Source organism: Phasianus colchicus, chromosome 1 (genome assembly GCF_987193195.1).
Source record: "Phasianus colchicus chromosome 1, bPhaCol1.hap1.1, whole genome shotgun sequence".
In the NCBI taxonomy this organism is placed as follows: Eukaryota; Metazoa; Chordata; class Aves; order Galliformes; family Phasianidae; genus Phasianus; species Phasianus colchicus.
The window spans coordinates 149,170,683-149,190,480 of record NC_143436.1 but is presented as its reverse complement, the minus strand read 5'-3'; the positions used below and the strand labels follow the sequence as shown (position 1 = coordinate 149,190,480).

Here is a 19,798-nt window from a genome sequence, read left to right as displayed (position 1 = left end):
CATGGCCATCGTTTTACAAAGTCACAACTTCTTAGTTTTCCAAAACTAAATTTTCTATGGAAAACAGTGTTCTGCAGAATCTTTTTTGCCTTCTATACTCCTTTCCATTTCACCAGATATTGAAAGTACATCTAGAAACAAACAAATTTTATTACTGTGGACATTTTATGAAAAATGTCTTATAATAAGTTAAAATTTTCTGTTTTGTTACTGAGGCTGATTTGCATTAACCTGTGGCAGTCATTACTCTTCATAGCCAGTTGGCTCACAAATCTGTTACAATAACGTGTTTACCATGGAAGTATTTATATTTCTTGTACCCTCACTAACGCTAAACTTAAGGGGGAAAAACCATGGTTATATTATGAGGATCTATGCAAAGAAATTTGCTTCCTGTTAGACTTTCAGAAGCATAGTTTTAAAATATTTTCATGATAATTCTTGCTATTTTTAGTAATACATGTACACAATTTTTAATTGTGCAACATATGATTACACTGTATATTTAAGGTGCAAACAGTGCAGTTCAAAAGTCTGTGATGGCAAACAGCTTTCAATTTGCTGCACGGTAAAAACAACAGTTTATACAGTGGTATAAATACTGCATTCTCAGAATTTGATACAAGTTCATGGCTTTACTTGTTCATGATTAACAAAGATAATTTTTTATATTATTTTCTTGCTGACCTTAGACCCCAGTGAAGCTGAAGGATGCCAGGTTTTGTAAATAATGCCCCTGGAAGACATTAATGTAAAGTTACCTTAATCCTAGAAACTGAAAACATCTGCTGGAATTCGGTATGTTGTGTGTGTTCAGCATCAAGGCAGCTTTCAAAGAATCAGATGATTTTGCCCTCAGCAGTGGATTCTGCTTCAGCCAGTGGGAAATTATTGTAGATGGATTTAGATGGTGCAGGAATAGTTAGTTTTATAATAATAATTATAAAAGGAAATTTAAATGTTAAGTACTTTTCCACTAAATTCATGCATCACTCTTACATCAACTCCTTGTTAATAGCTGACTGTTATACCTTATTGCACTTTATTTCCTCCTAACCTAATGGCAGCAATAAAGAAGACAATAAAGTGGATTGCACTATAGTCAGCTTCTTAGTTATTGTGATATTATGATTTTAATAACAATTTTACTTGTGTGCATTTTATAGTATTTTCACAATCACTGATTTCACAATAAGACTTTCGCATTTCAGTTTCCCCTGTCTTCAAATGAAAAATACATAATTATGTTTTACAGAAAATTAGACTTAAATAAAAGTATTTTCAGAACTGGAAAAAACCCACAGAGTTTAATAAAAATGTAATATTCTACAATGAAATCTTTACAATGTGAGGCAGAGGTATTACAGACATACAACATAGGGAGAGCAGGAGCAGCTTTTTGAGTCTGAGAAATTTGTGTCCCTTTTTTTTTATATAACTTATGCAAGCAAAAATTCTGCTAGAGGGATTCCTCTTTTCAGAATTTAGTGGTTAATTCTTTAAAGCAATCAACAGTGTAGTACATTAATGTATCTCTTCAGTATGTGAGAACACAGATGTTTTTTCTGCATTTATTCCAGTTGGTAATTTCAGGCTTTACCATTATCCAAAATGATGTAATATTGCTGATACTTTAAAAATACTTATCTCTCCAGTCTTGTTCATTGGAAATGCTAGGATGGTTTACCCAATGAAGTTGTGTTTTTCTCCTTGGAGATCTTCAAAAGCTTGTCTGGACATGGTCTTGGGCAAGCAGCACTAGGCAGCTCTGCTTGAGCAGGGAGGTCCTTCTCAATGACAGTCATCTTGTGATTCTGTGATAGATGAACAGTTTTTTAGTGTCCCATCATTACTGTCTTTTTATCCAGCCTGAGACAGAGATGTATGAATTTTTCCAATAGGAGGAACCCTGGTCTAATTCTGACTGAAGAGAGCATTTTTCATTTTCCCCTTGAAGCTGAGGTGTTGGCGAGGCGTATAAAGGTCATGGGACTAGATGTGGCGTAGATAGATTAGAACCTATCTATCAATGCAGATGCATAGTTTTGTTTGGAAGGGATGTCTAGAATTCTGTTTTAGGAACATTTTTGTTTTCACATGGGATGTGCTTTCAAAGAGCAAAAATACAAACCCTACAGACTCTATCCTGCCCCAGTGGAATGCTCCAGATGTGGAGTAAAAGAAGTGCATTATATCACAAAAGTTGACTATGAAGGAAACGTTGGTATGCAGAGATATCTATACCTGTCTTTTCTTAACCTTCAGTAATTGAATAAAACAGATTTTGCCCCACGAGGATCAAATTTTCATTCATTGTAGCCTTAGCAGATGAGGTATCACCTCATATAACCTCTTGGCAGTGAATAGGGGAAGGAAATTCAGAAGAAAATGAGGCAGTCACAAACAGTACTTATCCACTGCAGATAGGAATCTTTAGATTCTGGGAGACACCCTGGGCAAGAGATGAACCCACGTAGTATTTGGTTTCAGTAGGAAACTAGATTTTCACAAAATGAAATACTGCTGTGGTAGTGGCTCTCAAGTATGTTACAAAGTTGTCTAAAATGAATCCTGGAGAAGTACATATTACAGAGTGCATTAAGCAGACTTTGGGAATTTCTGCAGAAGAAGGTGGATATTTAAAATGCTGCAGAAAGCAGTAAGTTGTACACCAGCTGAAAAATACAAGAACTTTGGAATGGATTGTTTTACATATTGTTTACATAGCTTTATTAGCAACACCTGGATTATGTTTTTCATGAAGATTTCTTTTTAATGTGACAGCTATTCATCTAAATAGTGCATTTAAATTCTGATTTAATGAGATAAATGGAGATGAGCTACATTTGTTGCTAGTTTGGAGACATTTGTGGGACTTAATGATTCTATATATTGAATAATAATAATACATTAAAAATAATAATAATAAAAAATTAAAAACCTACCAGCACCACAAATAATAATAATAAAAAAAAGTATAAAAACAAACAAAAAAACCCAACATCGGCAACAAACAAATAAACTCCCCAAAAACAAAGAAGCTACCAATAATTATATGTATTTATGACTATGCTTCGGAATTGTTTCAAGTTCATTCCTTTAGTGATCTGAAACATAAAAGGAGAAAATCTCCTGAAGTGACTTGAGAGCTGCACACCTGGAGCCTCTCCTCATAGCTCTCTGAGGAGTCTGAAAGTTCTTCAGAGCATTTTATCTCCTTGATGAGTGCTAGACAATAAAAGATGAAAATGGAATACTATGCAATCTTATATAATGTTGTAAATGTTTAGAAGAGATAATGAAAGAGATAATGACACAGTATTTCAGCTTTGTAAAGATTATGGCCTGATACGCCAAGCATTTAACCACATACTTAAATCCATTCCTTGAGAGCAATATACATAAACTCTCAGTGTTCTGAGAGTCAGCGGTCTTCCAAATGTGATTTTGCTGTCTGTAATGACAGCAAACATGGCTAATGATGTGGTTTGTGTGAGGTCTTTCAGTTGGTTTTCAGAGAAGTTGTTCAAGATGATAAGAGGTTGACATTTTTAACTATCGTCAGTCAGATGAGTTGGCTTTTAAACTACTTGAAGATTAGCTTGGCCTTAGTGTATTTTAATTCATTTTCTGTTGTTTATTTGACCTCATCCAAGTCACCATCATATATAGTGAGAACTTAAGCTCAGTGAGCCAAATTAAAAATAACTATTATGGAACAAAACATGACATTTTCAGTTTTTTCAAATATGTATGTACCATTAGGGTGTCCAGGATGATAAATGGTAGAGTTTCAGAGATTTCTGAGTCTGAAATTAAGAAAATAAAACTGTCTTCCCTACTCCCCTTTTGCCTGTACACTGCTCTGTTGCTTTACACAGTTTTCCAACATCCTGGACTCTCAAGTTTGCTTCCTTACCAATTGGAAAGTGCTGATTTGCCTGCAATTTCTTGATAGCCCCTCAGTTAGAGTGGCTGACCAAGTCTGCTTCTGATTACTGACTTGGTTAATACTGACTAACCAGATTTTATGACTCTGTTTTTGTCTACCTTCCTTATCTTTCCATTTTTTTAGTAGAAAAACAAAACATTTTTACATTCCATGTATCCTTACCAATTAGTGCCACTGGTTTGTACCTACATGACCTTTTTGTCAGATTTGTCTTTGCGCGTTCTGGTTTGTGACTCCTTTGACCAGATAAGCAAAATGGAGCAGACATGCTCCTTCTGCATACCCCCTATAAGGACATCTTGCTGAGAGGAAGAATGTGTTCAGACTTGATCAAACTGAGGATCTAGATTTTAGTTGTCTTACTTTCTAGGAAGAATTCTCCAACAACTTGGTGATGCCTGAGGTGTAGATAGCTGTCGTAAAGACTGTGAATGACTTTGGACATCATTTGAATTGCCATTACATTGCTTTGAGGTCTGAGGAGGAAACAGCCAACTGTGCTTGGTTCAGGACACTTCTGCCTTAGGATCTAAATATATCAAGTAAATAACTGTCGAGAAAACTTTTGGGAAAACTGAGAAAGTATGTGTCATGGTTTTGGTTTTTGCTTATTTGATTTTCAATATTCCACATCAAAACATCATGTACTGGAAGTATTAATGCTCTAATTCTACGTACCTATCCCTATACATTACGGAAGTCACGGGATCTGACCCTTCCGGGGGGGGCGGTCTCTTACTGCCTGGCAGTGGGTGCTGGAGGGTGCTTTCCTAGCCGTTCCAAGCTTTTTCAGGTTTGACTTGGTCTCGGGAACTCTCTCTCATATCTTATTTGATTTATTAGTCTCAATTTCAATTAGATTGTATTATATTGTATTATTTTGCATTCCGATATCATAGTTAGTAAAATAAGTTTACCTCCATAGATTGTTGCCGCTGTTTTTTTCCTTTTCCCCCTACCTTCCCATTTTGTGGGCCCAGGCGGGGGGTGGGGAGGGCAGGGGCCTACTGCCCCCTGTCACGGGCATAAACTGATCTAGTTAATTCCGTGACAGATTTTGGTGGAGAATGCGGGCATAGCTGCCTTTTGTTTTTTTGGTTTTTGCTTTTTGGCTCTTAGAACGAATCTCGCTCTCTGCTCTTAGAGAGCTTCGTTAGGGAGCATTATCAGTAGTTCAGGTTTTTGTGCTGGAAAACTTGACCTTGAAAGACCAGGCGTACTGCCAGTATTCTGGGATATTTGTAAACTTTGAGCACTGCTTAGTCTGAGTAGTGCCTTTTTTTTTTCCTTCCCCCCCCCTCTTGTTAGTTTCAATTCATTAACCCTTTTTGAGCAGAAACCAGCGATGAACCCACTCTTTTTCGTGGGAGCGCTGAGTAGGGGATTAAAAACTATGGTGTTTCTCGTGACCTACTGGCCAATCATCAATGTCATCTTTACTTGTTGTGGAATGGTGTACGTATATAACTACATAAAGGCACTGATGGAGACGCCTGTATGGTACCTATCTTGGTACCTATATGCAATGTTTAATATGAATTTTGACATTTGCATCCCGGATGGAATGGCTAATTTCACAAGCAACTACATCCCAGATGGAATAGCTAATTTTACAAACCACACGATGTTCGAACCAGTTTCCAGGTTTTCCTTTTGGTTTATCAGACGTTTTTCCAATGCTGACTTAACTCTCATGCTTGTGGTCGTAATATCACTCTCCCTGAATGTAGTCCTATACAGGAATAGTAAGCAGAAGGAGTCTCCTCCAGAACTAGAGAATGCTGACTGGCAGGGAATATGGAGAGGTTTAGGAAAAATCTTAGAAGCATGGGGACCCGCAATGTCATGGGATTTCACTCTTGAGCACCTGTGGGATCCCCAGAAACTTAGCCAGTATTTGGAACAGGGGCAGTGCGGCTTAGGTAAATCTAAGGAGGTACAACTTATTTGGGGTTTGGCTTGTGCTTACCGTGCCATATATAATACTGTTTTGGAGAGAGAGAGTTTCCGAGCTGAGATTCAAGCCAAAGGGGAAGTCAAATCTGATCAATTACAGGAGACACCAGTAACAATATCAGTTGCCCCTGTGGAGGGCAAGAAATGGAAACGAGTGTCCTCGCGTCTAGAACGGAAAAAAGAAGAAGAGGAGGAGGAGGAGGCGGAGGAAGATCCAGGTGAGGGGCCCTCCTCGAAACCACCAACATCAAGAAAGGCAAAAGGAAAAACTAAGAGACATGCAGAAGAGAGTGATGAAGAGGAAGTTTCTATTACTACTCGTCGGCCTCTGAAGATGACTGAAATCCAAGGCTCAAGAAAGGAATTTATACGGCGCCCAAATGAAACTATCGTTTCCTGGTTAGTTCGCTGTTGGGACGACGGGGCCAGTAGCTTGTCTCTAGATGGTAACGAAGCTCGCCAACTAGGAGCCATTGCCAGAGATCCAGCTATTGACAGAGGAATTAGTCGATGTCTGGATGGGGCTGCCTCCCTCTGGGAACGAGTATTAACAGCTGTGAAGGAAAGGTACCCCTTCAAAAGCGGCTTGAAGCCTGTGACGAAAAGATGGGATACAGTTGAACAGGGTATCCAGTATTTGAGGGAAATAGCCGTGGTGGAAATGTTGTATGACCCGAACTGTGTTTTTAACGACCCACAAGGCCATGACCCTGAGAGAGTGAGAACAACGCGTGAAATGTGGCAGCAACTCACATCAACAGCACCAGCCAGATATGCCTCTGCACTATTGGCAGCATCGGACAGATACCAGGACCAACAGAGAAGCCCCTTAGTTTATGAATTGATTCTTATGCTCCAAAGCTATGAACAACAGCTACCCCCAACTCGCGCCGCCATCGCTGCCATCTCACAAATGACGGAGCAACTGAATAAAGTCCAAGAGCAAGTGTCTTCACTGATGAATCGTGACAAACCTGTAGAAGTATCAGAAACGCTTGATGAAGATCAGAATAGTCAAAAGAGTCTACTGAAGGAGATGAAGGAAATGATGGAACAAATGTGGATCCAACTAACTAAAGATGATGAACCCTCCTTCTCAGGTGCAAAATCAAAAATCTCAGCTGTTAGAGGCAAACGCTCTCCAGCTCCAGGAAGGAATCCTACATCGCGACTTGCCTTGTGGCGTTACTTACGTGACCATGGAGAAGACATGAGGAAGTGGCACGACCAAGCTACTCATGTACTACGAGCACGGGTGAGAGAATTACAAGGCAGATCAACCGCCAGTGCAGTTGCTCCGGTTACCACAGGTAATGAATAGAGGGGCCCTGCCCTCAGTCAGGGGGGGGAAAGGGATAATAGAGTTTATTGGACTGTGTGGATCCGATGGCCTGGCACATCAGAACCACTGAAATATAAGGCATTGGTGGATACCGGTGCACAGTGCACTCTGATGCCCTCGACTTATGAAGGGACAGAATCAATCCATATTTCTGGAGTGACTGGGGGCTCTCAAGAATTGACTGTGTTGGAGGCCGAGATAAGCCTCACTGGTAGGAGCTGGCAAAAGCACCCTATTGTGACTGGTCCAGGGGCTCCATGTATACTTGGTATTGATTACCTCAGAAGGGGGCATTTCAAGGATCCTAAGGGGTATCGATGGGCCTTTGGAATAGCTGCTGTAGACACAAACAACATTAAGCAGCTGTCTGTTTTGCCTGGCCTGTCAGAAGATCCGTCTGTTGTGGGGTTGCTACAAGTAAAAGAGCAACAGGTACCAATTGCTACAAAAATGGTGCACAGACGGCAGTACCGCACCAACAGGGATTCCTTGCTCCCCATTCATAAGTTGATTTGTCAACTAGAGAGTCAGGGAGTGATCAGCAAAACTCACTCGCCTTTTAACAGCCCCATATGGCCAGTGCGTAAAGCCAGTGGAGAATGGAGGCTGACGGTGGACTATCGTGGCCTGAATGAGGTCACACCCCCACTGAGTGCTGCTGTGCCGGACATGTTAGAACTCCAGTATGAACTGGAATCAAAAGCAGCCAAATGGTATGCCACCATTGACATTGCTAATGCCTTTTTCTCCATTCCTTTGGCCAAAGAATGTAGGCCACAATTCGCTTTCACCTGGAGGGGTGTTCAGTATACTTGGAACCGTTTGCCCCAGGGGTGGAAACACAGCCCAACCATTTGCCACGGGTTGATCCAAACTGCATTAGAACAGGGCAGTGCCCCTGAGCACTTGCAGTACATTGATGATATCGTTGTGTGGGGCGATACAGCAGAAGAAGTCTTCACAAAAGGAGAGCGAATAATCCAGATTCTTCTGCGTGCTGGTTTTGCTGTTAAGCGGAGCAAAGTGAAAGGACCTGCTCAGGAGATTCAGTTCCTAGGTATAAAGTGGCAAGATGGCCGTCGTCACATCCCGACAGATGTGATCAACAAAATCACCGCTATGTCTCCACCCACTAGTAAGAAAGAGACACAATCTTTTTTGGGTGTAGTGGGCTTTTGGAGAATGCATGTTCCAAACTATAGCTTCATTGTAAGCCCCCTTTATCATGTGACGCGAATGAAGAATGAGTTTACATGGGGCCCTGAGCAGCAGCAGGCTTTTGAACAGATTAAACAGGAGATAGCCCGTGCCGTGGCCTTAGGGCCAGTACGGACAGGGCAGGATATAAAGAACATCCTCTACACTGCTGCTGGAGAGAAATGTCCCACTTGGAGCTTGTGGCAGAGAGCCTCAGGAGAGACCCGAGGCCGACCCCTGGGATTCTGGAGTCGGGCCTACAAGGGGTCAGAAGAGGGCTACACTCCAACTGAAAAGGAGATCTTAGCCGCATATGAGGGGGTTCGGGCTGCTTCTGAAGTGATCGGTACTGAAACACAGCTCCTTCTGGCACCTCGACTACCAGTGCTGAACTGGATGTTTAAAGGAAAGGTTCCCCCCACCCATCACACAACTGATGCCACTTGGAGTAAGTGGATTGCGTTGATTACGCAACGAGCGCGGATGGGGAACCTCAGCCGTCCAGGAATCCTAGAGGTCATCATGGACTGGCCTGAAGGTAAAAAGTTTGGAACACCAGCAGAAGAGGTATCACGAGCTAAAGAGGCCCCACCATACAACGAATTACCAGAAAATGAAAGAAAGTATGCCCTGTTCACTGATGGATCATGTCGTATTGTGGGAAAGCATCGCAGATGGAAATCTGCTGTGTGGAGCCCCACACGACAAGTTGCAGAGGCCACTGAAGGGAAAGGAGAATCAAGCCAATTTGCAGAGGTAAAGGCTGTCCAACTGGCCTTGGATGTGGCTGAACGGGAGAGGTGGCCAATGCTTTATCTTTACACTGACTCATGGATGGTGGCAAATGCTTTGTGGGGGTGGTTACAGCAGTGGGAGCAAAATAACTGGCAAAGAAGGGGTAAACCTATTTGGGCTGCTGAACTGTGGAAAGATATTGCTGCCCGAATAAAGAATATGGTCGTGAAGGTTCGCCATGTAGATGCTCATGTGCCCAAGAGACGGGCTACTGAAGAACAGCAAAATAACCACCAGGTGGACCGAGCTGCCAAAATTGAGGTGGCTCAGATAGACCTGGACTGGCAGAACAAGGGTGAATTATTTCTAGCTCGGTGGGCTCATGAGACCTCGGGCCATCAGGGGAGAGATGCAACATATAAGTGGGCTAGAGACCGAGGGGTGGACTTAACTGTGGATGCTATTGCACAGGTTATTCATGACTGTGAAACATGTGCTATAATCAAACAAGCCAAGAAGATGAAACCACTCTGGGAGGAAGGGCGATGGCAAAAGTATAAATATGGGGAGGCATGGCAGGTTGATTATATCACCTTGCCACGATCCCGCAGTGGTAAGTGTTATGTGCTTACCATGGTAGAGGCAACCACTGGGTGGCTTGAAACATATGCAGTACCCCATGCTACCGCCCGAAATACCATATTAGGTCTTGAGAAACAAGTCCTTTGGCGACATGGCACCCCAGAAAGAATTGAGTCAGATAATGGGACTCATTTCAAAAATTCTCTTGTAAATACTTGGGCCAAAGATCATGGCATTGAGTGGATTTACCATATTCCCTACCATGCACCAGCCTCTGGTAAAATCGAACGATACAATGGGTTGTTAAAAACAATGCTGAAAGCAATGGGTGGCGGAACATTTAAGCACTGGGAGAAGCATTTGGCAGAAGCCACCTGGTTAGTCAATACCAGAGGATCTATCAATCGTGATGGTCCTACCCAATCCAGCTCTCTACATACCGTAGAGGGAGATAAGGTCCCTGTTGTACATGTAAAGAGCATGTTGGGAAAAACAGTTTGGGTTCTTCCAGCTTCTGGAAAGGGCAAACCTCTCCGCGGTACTGTTTTTGCCCAGGGACCTGGATCCACTTGGTGGGTAATGCAGGAAAATGGGGATGTTCAATGTGTACCACAAGGAAATTTGATGCTGGGGGAGTGCAGACAGTAATTCCATGTATATGTGTATATATATATATATATTAAGCGTGATGTAGTGATGTAGAATAAGGGGTGGAATGTCATGGTTTTGGTTTTTGCTTATTTGATTTTCAATATTCCACATCAAAACATCATGTACTGGAAGTATTAATGCTCTAATTCTACGTACCTATCCCTATACATTACGGAAGTCACGGGATCTGACCCTTCCGGGGGGGGCGGTCTCTTACTGCCTGGCAGTGGGTGCTGGAGGGTGCTTTCCTAGCCGTTCCAAGCTTTTTCAGGTTTGACTTGGTCTCGGGAACTCTCTCTCATATCTTATTTGATTTATTAGTCTCAATTTCAATTAGATTGTATTATATTGTATTATTTTGCATTCCGATATCATAGTTAGTAAAATAAGTTTACCTCCATAGATTGTTGCCGCTGTTTTTTTCCTTTTCCCCCTACCTTCCCATTTTGTGGGCCCAGGCGGGGGGTGGGGAGGGCAGGGGCCTACTGCCCCCTGTCACGGGCATAAACTGATCTAGTTAATTCCGTGACAGTATGTGAAGAGGTGTCTGGACCTCTTTAAGATCCAAATTAGGTACTGCTGAAAAATAAATAAAACAGCTTATTATGACTAAAATAGCTACTGAATCGCTTCAAAGTATTTATTTATCTGAGATGTTTCTGTTTCCGACTCTGTGCAGACATAGGTCTCAATCATAGTTCGCAGTGTAAATAAATGAGAATAAAAAGAGAAGTGGAGCACTGAAGAATAAAATGATTTCCTTTAAGTCAGCCTGTGAATCAGTGAGAGATCAAAGAAGAAAAAAGCCATTCTTTTTCTGGTTGCCTATCTAGTGTCCACTACTTTTATTTTATTACATTCACTGCAATTCTGTACCTCATATTCTTAAAGAATGATTCAGAACAGTATGATATGAAGTAAAGGTTCCTCCTAGCAATTTTGAGTCATTTGCTTCTTTTGGAATGTTGTTGAATGTATCTTAAGAAGCGATGTTTTAATAGCATAATTTGGTTTTTGCGTGTCTTTGTGGTAGGATTTTTTCTAATCCTGCCTGTCGGATCCTGGATTATGCTTGATGTGCTTCATGTAGATCAGCGAGGACAATCTTGTAATATTGCAGAATCCCTGAGCATTTTTTTTCACCTTTCAAACTGCATCAGACTACTTTTTTTTTTTTTTTTTTTTTTTAATTTTTTTTTTTGTTCTTGAGATTTTCCTTGAGTAAGCAAGGGTTTTCCTCTAATACCTGGCAGTAGTAGGAAAATTCACATCATTGTGAGTAGACATGAGAATTTGTAGTAACAGTTTGTGATTTGTGATTATGTCATTACATAAAGGTATTGCTGTGAAATATTTTATAGCTTGTAAAACAGCCAGCTTATTAATAAGTTGTTCTTTATATCCCAGTACAGTATGCACCCTTGTTTCACTGGAGAAGAGTATCTGTGTCTGTCCAGTCCTGTCTCCTACAAGACAGTGCATTCTGATACTGTAAGGATGTGGGTTATTCATGGCTAATACAGAAGTGCAGATAATTAAAGATCATTAAACAAGGTAAAAATAGCTAGATAGTGATACCTCACTGACTTTAGAGTGTGGTAGGCTGCTTGCATTCAACAAACAAGGAGGATATACTGTAACTGGGAAAAAAGGTAGCTGTTTACTTGGTTTGGTTTTTCTTTCTTATATGTAACTGCTGAAGGTAAGATTTTATGGAGTTTTCATTGAAAAAATATCACTTGCTGACTGCAGCCCCCATTCCTCTGCACCACTCAGAGGAGGAGTTAGGAGACTGTGGGTGCAGGTAAGATGTTTTCTAGTTTGCTTCTAGTAATAGGAAATAAATTATATTGATCTCCCTGTGTTGAGTCTGTTTTTCCTGTGACAGCAGCTGGTGAGCTATCTCCCTTATCACAACCCATGAGCTTTTTTTCATCAGATTTTTTCCCCTTGGCCTTTTGATAAATAATTGTTACAATAAAAATTGTTATAATAAAAATTGTTACATCTGGTTAGGATACTGTTATTTCTGAAGCTATACATAAAGTTTTATATGCCTTTTTCTACATATAAAATCTCATTTTCTTTTTTAACTACTTTATGTTCCAAATTTACATGGCAGTACACATTTACGCTTTATATCAGATGAATGTAGTTATCAGGGCACAGCAAGGGCCAGGCTCTCTGTATGGCATTTACAGTTCAACGCTGATAAGATGTGGGTTGCTTTTTGTGTTCCCCCTCTCCACCCCCCCAGAGAAACAGTGATTTGATTGTCTTGCAAGCTTCTGCATGTATGTCTGAAAAATAATAGATAAATAAATAAATAAATCTTCCATTAAAAGGTGGACACCATACTCAAAATGTTCCAGATGTAAAAATTTACTTCAAAGAAAGTGTAAACTTCATCTTAACTCCTAGAATACATTTAAGCTTGCAGAATTGAATTCTCCTTTAATTCGTGGTTGCTATTCCTGTAGGTTTTTAAAAATGACTATGATTTTGCATGTTATTTTTTAAAAGATGCTGCTCATAATTTATTGAAGAATAAACCATAATTGGATCAGGAAACAAACTAGGGATGGAAAGTATGTTTTTTTTTTCTTTCAAATTCACATTTCTCAGCCTATCTTACTGTTTTTCTAATTTGATTCCCCCAAGGTGGTCTTGTTGCCCATAGACATCTCAAATTCAGTATCTGCTGCTTAGAGCCACCCGGGCGAGTGGTGCAGCTGGTACTTTGCTGGATGACCTGTAAGTGGATCACAGGGTAGATGCCAAATCATAAAATTTTAAGGCTGGAAAAGACCACTAGACCATCCAGTCTAACTGTCAGTTTGTCCCCACTGTGCCCACTAATTCATGTCCCTTAGTGCCGCATCTACCTTTTTCTTGACCACCTCCAGGGACGATGACTCCACCACCTCTGTGGGCAGCCTTTTCCAATATCTCACCATTTCTTCAAAGAATAATTTTTCCCTTATATACAACCTGAAATGGATAGAGGACTAAAGTAATTGCTCTGTGTTCTGTCTTTCATCCTTGTATATATAGTGTGTTAATGTGAAACTGCAAAAACAAACCAAGTGATATTTGCTTACTACAGTCTCTCCGTGGATATAGGGTGATTTAAAATTCAGGGAAAAGGTAAAGACAGTAATGGATTAATGTCATCTAAAGTAGATACAAATGAATATCAAGGGAAAATGAAGACTTGAGAGAAAATAAGCTTATTAATAAATGATAAGGTAGATTAAATTAATGATTAATGACTCTAAATGGCCAGTGTCTAAGTGGTTTAAAAAAAATCAATCTTGGTGGGCAGAGGGGTGGAAGATCATGAGCAGGCAGAAGTGGGCTGGCATAGTGGGGCCTACTGTGAGTCTCAGGTGAGACGCAGTTGTGCAGTCTGGGGCGAGAAGCAGGCACCACTGAGAGCTGCTACTTTGCCTCTGCTTCCTTTCCATTCATCAGCTATGGCCCCACAGCCCCTCTGCAGTTCATAGTGTGCAGTTCATAGTGTGGGAGCTGCGCTGTCATGCACAGCGTGCAGCGCAAATTGACAACACCAAGCCTCTGTGGCTGGAGCTGTGTACCTGTGTCGGTGCTGGGGGGAATCCTGCCAATCTCATTAGAACCTTGCCTGAACAGAAAAAGAGGGGCAAATGTTTTAAAACTGGTCAGACAAAAATAAACTTGCAAATTGCATAAATATAAAAGGACCCTGTGCATTTATTCAGTTGATTCAACTGTCATCTATGCTGGGGGGGGGGAGGGGGAGGGAAGCAATGAAAAAACCTGTGAAGAGGCAAAAAAAAATCCCAAAAACTGGAGGACTGGAGGATTAAGAGATTAAGACAGAAAGCTAAGGTCTCACTGATCTGCAAAAAGAAAGGAGGATGGGAGGGGAATGAGCCTAATAAATCCTGTCCTGCCAATTTAAATTAAATCCTTATGGGTGAGAAAAATAGCCTTAGAAAGAAATAGAAAATTAAAGAGTAGTGGGATGCTAGTTTAAAAAAGATCCATGTGCACTAAATAGAACGATATTATAAGTAATAAACTGTACTCCTGGAGTATTATTACTGTCAGTAATTGAAAAGGAGAAGAATAAGGGGAGGACGGCTAGGTTATAGGTTTTAGTCATCTTCCCTCTCATGGTATTGTGCTATTGGTAATCATATTCAGACTCATAAGCAGTCTGTAATGAAATAACAATAAGGCAGTGCTCAGCCTGTATTCAATCAAACAATTATTTTTCATACAATTTAGTTTTGCATTCATGTATGCAGATATACTTATTTCTATGTAAGTGTTATCACTTTATATTTACAGACATCATCATTTTCTCTCTGCATATGTGTTTAGGTACTCTTCCCATCAAAATATTTCCTATGAAGTTGGAACAGCACAATTGGACTAATAAAGTAAATGCAGATTAACAAATGATCTACTCATATAGTGAAGAAGAACACAGGATAAGACAAATGGGTTTATGTTAATTCAAGTTTTATTTGATGTGTTTAGTAATGTTTAGAGTAAATGTGTGCTGGGATAGAAATAATGCTGTGGGGTTGAGAGAGAGAATTTTGGAAAGAAAAAGAAAAAAAAAGAAAAAAGAAAATATTGAACAGTCAAATTAGAAATCTGGAAAGAAGAACAGTTTTGTTGGAATTGCCATAGGAACTGTATCTCTCCATCAATGCTAACCTCTCTAAATTTACATCATATGGTTTGGTGCTTTAAAAAAACTAAAGCCACATTTCTTTCTATATTTTCATTCATCTTTAAAAATATTTACTTAAATAGGCACCACTTTTCTAGCAAATATTGCTAAAGGGCATCTCTTTGCAAACTTCATTGATATTGAGGAATATTTATAGGGATAGTAAATGCACATGACATTCAAATGTCTGTTTGATTTTTCCAGAAATCTTGGCTTACAGTGCCAAGCTTTACAAGAATACATAGTTAGTTTTCTATTGAAGCCAGCCAAACTTACGAAACACTAGGGAAACCCCTAGCTACAGTAACTAGTCAGTCATTTAAGGGTCAGGCCTACAATACCAATAATAGCCTCTTTCCCTCTCCCCTCCCCCCCTGCTGCCCCTCCCCTCGCCTCACTTAGCCGTTTTATTCTCAAATAGCAAAAGCAGAAATAAAAAGTATATTTAACCTGAAGTTGGTGCTCATTTCCTCTTTAACAGATTCCAGGGGCTTCCTTCTTTGCTTTCTGTGGGAAGTGCTCTGATAACCAGCAGCAATACACATGCTGATGAAGCCAACAGTATTACAGGCTTAACCTCACTTCAAACTATGGCATGATATACATGCTGCATAGGCTGTTATAAATATGTACCAAATGCCTGAAAAGCATTTAGTTACCTTGCTTGATTACTGTCAAGCTTGTTACTGTTGATTACTATCAGTGTGCTGCATCTGTAGTTTCTTCTAAATTTTGCCCATGGGCTTTGTGTCATTACCTTAAGATAAGATGCATACACAGTAGTATAAAAGTCCAAATAGTGAGCCTCAGAAATCAAATGCTTTTGTGTTTAGTGTACTTTATATATATAAAATAGATATGTAAACTACATTAGATAGATAATTGGCTATTAAAGAAATTCAGCGAAGTGACTTCAGAAGGAATACATAATTTGGCTTCCATATTGAAAACTGTTTGCAAATATTCATTCTCCTGTAGAGAAAAATAAATGTGTAAAACTCAGTGATCTTTGAAAGCAGGCATCCTGGGATACCAGGTTGACAAAAATTTTAAGCAGACAGTTCAGCCAATGAACACAAACACTACTGAGTAAAATTTTTCTCCCCATGATTTCTGTAATAAATTGTATTGATTGTCCTATTGGAAGAAGTATATAACTTTGACCAATTACTGCATTACAAAGAAAAAAAGAACAAGCAGAACTCCCTAATACTAACTCATAACTTCCTGAGACTGACTCAAAGCACCTAGGATTAAACTGAGATCAACAGTTTTTTGAGTTTTTGCTATGTGGTTGGGTTACAACCATCACACAAACATCAGGCATAACCATCAGGCTCTAGGTGCCAGCTGAGATACTTATGGATTCATAGAACAGCTTGACACCTCATATAGCTTCTCAGATTGAAGGTGCAGGGAAGACAGCAAATGCAATCTTATCACAAACCCTGTAAAAACTACAAGATGTAGCAAGAGTTAACTTACTTGATAGGGTCTTAAATTTCTAAAATCTTGAAACCTAAAATTGCAAATGTCTTTCCTAAAAAAAGTAAAAGAATACAGGAGAGGATTCAGTCTGTGGTACTCTGATCCTTAGCGAGCCCTAAAATTTTAGGAGCCTGGTGAAGCAGCATCCTTTCTCATTTTAGTTTTCACTGATGAGGCAGTTTGTCACCAGATTAGGTAGAAAGGGAATAATCATTTTTTCCCATAGGAGTAGGTAATTCTGGTTTGGTTGTCTTGCACTGATTCAATAAGGAATAGCTTGATTGACTGTTAAAGATATTATTTTGTGTTGATGTTAACTGAGACCAGAGTCTAGTCCTTTATCTGTGATTAGTATTTGTTGTATTTCTGCTATCTGTAGATATACTTACTGTCTGTGAAGATATATAGTATTTATTTAAAATGAATATAGTGTTTAAAGTATATGTAAAGTGTCTTTAGTCCTGAAATATTCTTGATATTCCCCCGAATATAAAAATCACTGTATATTTCAGCTATATTCTTCATGCAAATCTAGGTTTATCCATGTCATGACATACAAAGCATGCACATGCTGTATGTGTAGACAGAAAACATATATAACATGCACATGGCATAACGGTAATATTACCAGTAACACCTACTCTGGCCAGTAAACTAAAAAATTAATTGTGTAGGATATGGTAAGGATATAATATCATCATCTTCATAAAACCACTGTTTTTACAGTAACCAATAACATTTTCCAAATAATTAACTTCTTACCTCCAAATTTTATCTTAAATATTTTAATAAATAACTTTTCCTATTTCAACCAAGTTTACATAGCTGAAAGTCCATGAACTTCTTTCAGGAGAACTAGGAAAATCTGTGATGACTCCAGGTCTTCAATGAGGTCTTGCACAAAAACACAGAAGTAAGAATCTTAAGTGTTTTTTGTTTTCTAAACAATACTGAGACAAACAAAATACTGAAACAGACTATGCCTTATCTATATTTATTATTGCTTAGCACAGTGAGACTGTTGTTCTGATTGAAATGAATATGTGCTGTTGTAAAAAAAGTGTAAGATCTATTTAGGTGTAGTACAAAACTACCACTAAGATAAATTTTGAATGAAAAATACAAACAATGTTTCATCTTCATCTGTGTGAAAGGAGACTGTGGTGAGGTGGGAATCAGCCTCTTCTCCTGTATAACTGGCACTAGGATGAGATGGGATGGCCTCAAGTTATGCCAGGGGAAAATTCAGATTGGACGTTAGGAAATACTTTTCTGAGTGTTTAGGTACTGGAAAGAGCTGCCCAGGGAGATGGTGGAGTAACCATCCCTGGAGGTGTTCAAGGAATGTTTAGCTGTTGTACTGAGGGACATGGTTTGGTGAAAAATATTGGTGATAGGTGGACAGTTGGACTGGATGATCTTGGAGGTCTTTTCCACCTTGGTGATTCTGTGATACTGTGTTCTTGAATGGTGGTACTGAGTAACAGAATAAACTGATATAACAGAGGTAACAGTCCTATTTACTTAGTCTTTCAAATCGTGCCACAGTGATCAGCAGTCTTTAGCATATTAAGGGCCAGTGGCCAGCTGAAACTCAATTTTGCCAGTGCAGAAAAAGACAGTTAAAAAAATATTATCTAAACAAATAAACAGCAAAAGGAGGGCTCAGGAGAACCTCCATCCTTTCTGGCATGTGATAGGAAGCACACTGACAAAAGATAAGGGAAAGGCTTCAAGAGCTGGAATATTGACCAACAAAAAAGAACGTGGGGGTGTTGGCCAACAGCCAGCTGAACATGAGCCAACAGCATACCCAAGTGGCCAAGAAGACCAATGGCAGCCTGCCTTGTATCAGAAAGAAAGTGACCAGAAGGACTGTATCTCTAAAGAGAGACAGATGGATATACAAACATAGCAAAGCAAAACTGCTCACTACTTCTCAATCCAGCAATGTATTGGTGTCAGGTGCTGATCTTCAGTAATGATGTGTCATCAGAGGTTGAGTTGCTTAGTTGTCGATTACCAGCAATAGGACAAACTCTTATAGTCCGGAGTGGTTGAGTCTGCTCTTTTGAAGTGACAGCTTCTGACTTTGGGGCCTCAGCAGGAACTCCTTTGTTCCCGTCTTCCAGACCCTGCAAATTTAAATCAGCAAATAAGAGGAGGCAGGAAGATGCTAGCTTGTATCTTGCCTTCACAGGACACAATAGTATCATCTCCCAGTGTCCCATATCAAGCTGGTTTCATTTGCCCCTAGGCCCTTTCAGAGGTAAACAACTCCAAAAATATGTCTATATATATATAAAACTGCCCACAAAGTGATGTTGATTGCCTCGTGTTGATTTCAGGCATTCCTTACTAGTCTCAGACAACTCCCTTCCAGTTTAAAGCCATTTCCATTTATCCTCTTGCTACATGCCCTCATAAAATGTCCTCCTTCACCTTTCCTGTAGGCCCCCTTCAGGTACTGAAAAGCTGCTGTAAGGACCCTCCAGAGCCTTCTTTTCTCCAGGCTGAAGAGCCTCAGATGTCTCAGCCTGTCCTTGTAGGGGAGATGCTCCAGCCCTCTGATCATCTTTGCAGTCCTCCTCTGGTCCTGTTCCAACAGCTCAATGTTGTTCTTGTGTTGGGGGCCCCAGAACTGGATGCAATACTCCCAGTGGGGTCTCACAAGGTCAGAGGGGAAGAATCATCTCTCTTGATCTGCTGGTCACGCTTCTTTTGATACGACCCAAGGTACAGTTGGCCTTCTGGATTGCAGGTACACACTACCAGCTCATGTTGAGCCTTTCATCAACTGACACCCACAAATCCTTTTCAGGGCTGCTCTCAAACCATTCTCAACACAGTCTGTATTTGTGCTTGGGATTGCCTCGACCCAGGTGCAAGATTTTGCATTTGGATTTGTTGGACCTCATGAGGTTCTCCTGGGCCCACTGCTCAAGCCTGTCTAGGTCCCTCTGAATGGCATCCTGTCCCTCTGGTGTGTCGACCGTACCCCACAGCTTGGTGTCATCAGCAAACTTGCTGAGGGTGCACTCAATCTCACTGCCTATGTTGTCTATAAATACGTTTAATAAAACCAGTTCCAGCACCATTTCCTCAGGAACACTACTTGTCACTGGTTTCCACTTGGACACTGAGCCATTGACCGCAAGTATCTGAGTGC

The 19,798-nt window shown here is 40.2% G+C and overlaps 2 protein-coding genes across 10 annotated transcripts in view; both read left to right on the top strand.

The window, feature by feature from the left end:
* The window catches only part of GPC5 (glypican 5), a 286,321-nt gene that overhangs the window by 53,340 nt on the left and 213,183 nt on the right, over positions 1–19,798 (top strand). The gene's annotated exons all lie outside the window — the stretch shown is intronic.
* LOC149920138 (uncharacterized) lies at positions 5,144–10,926 on the top strand. The gene is made up of 2 exons (XM_090130033.1): positions 5,144–6,890; positions 9,015–10,926. The coding sequence occupies exons 1-2, from the start codon at positions 5,298–5,300 to the stop codon at positions 10,410–10,412; spliced, it is 2,991 nt and encodes a 996-aa protein (XP_089986159.1). The 5' UTR covers positions 5,144–5,297; the 3' UTR covers positions 10,413–10,926.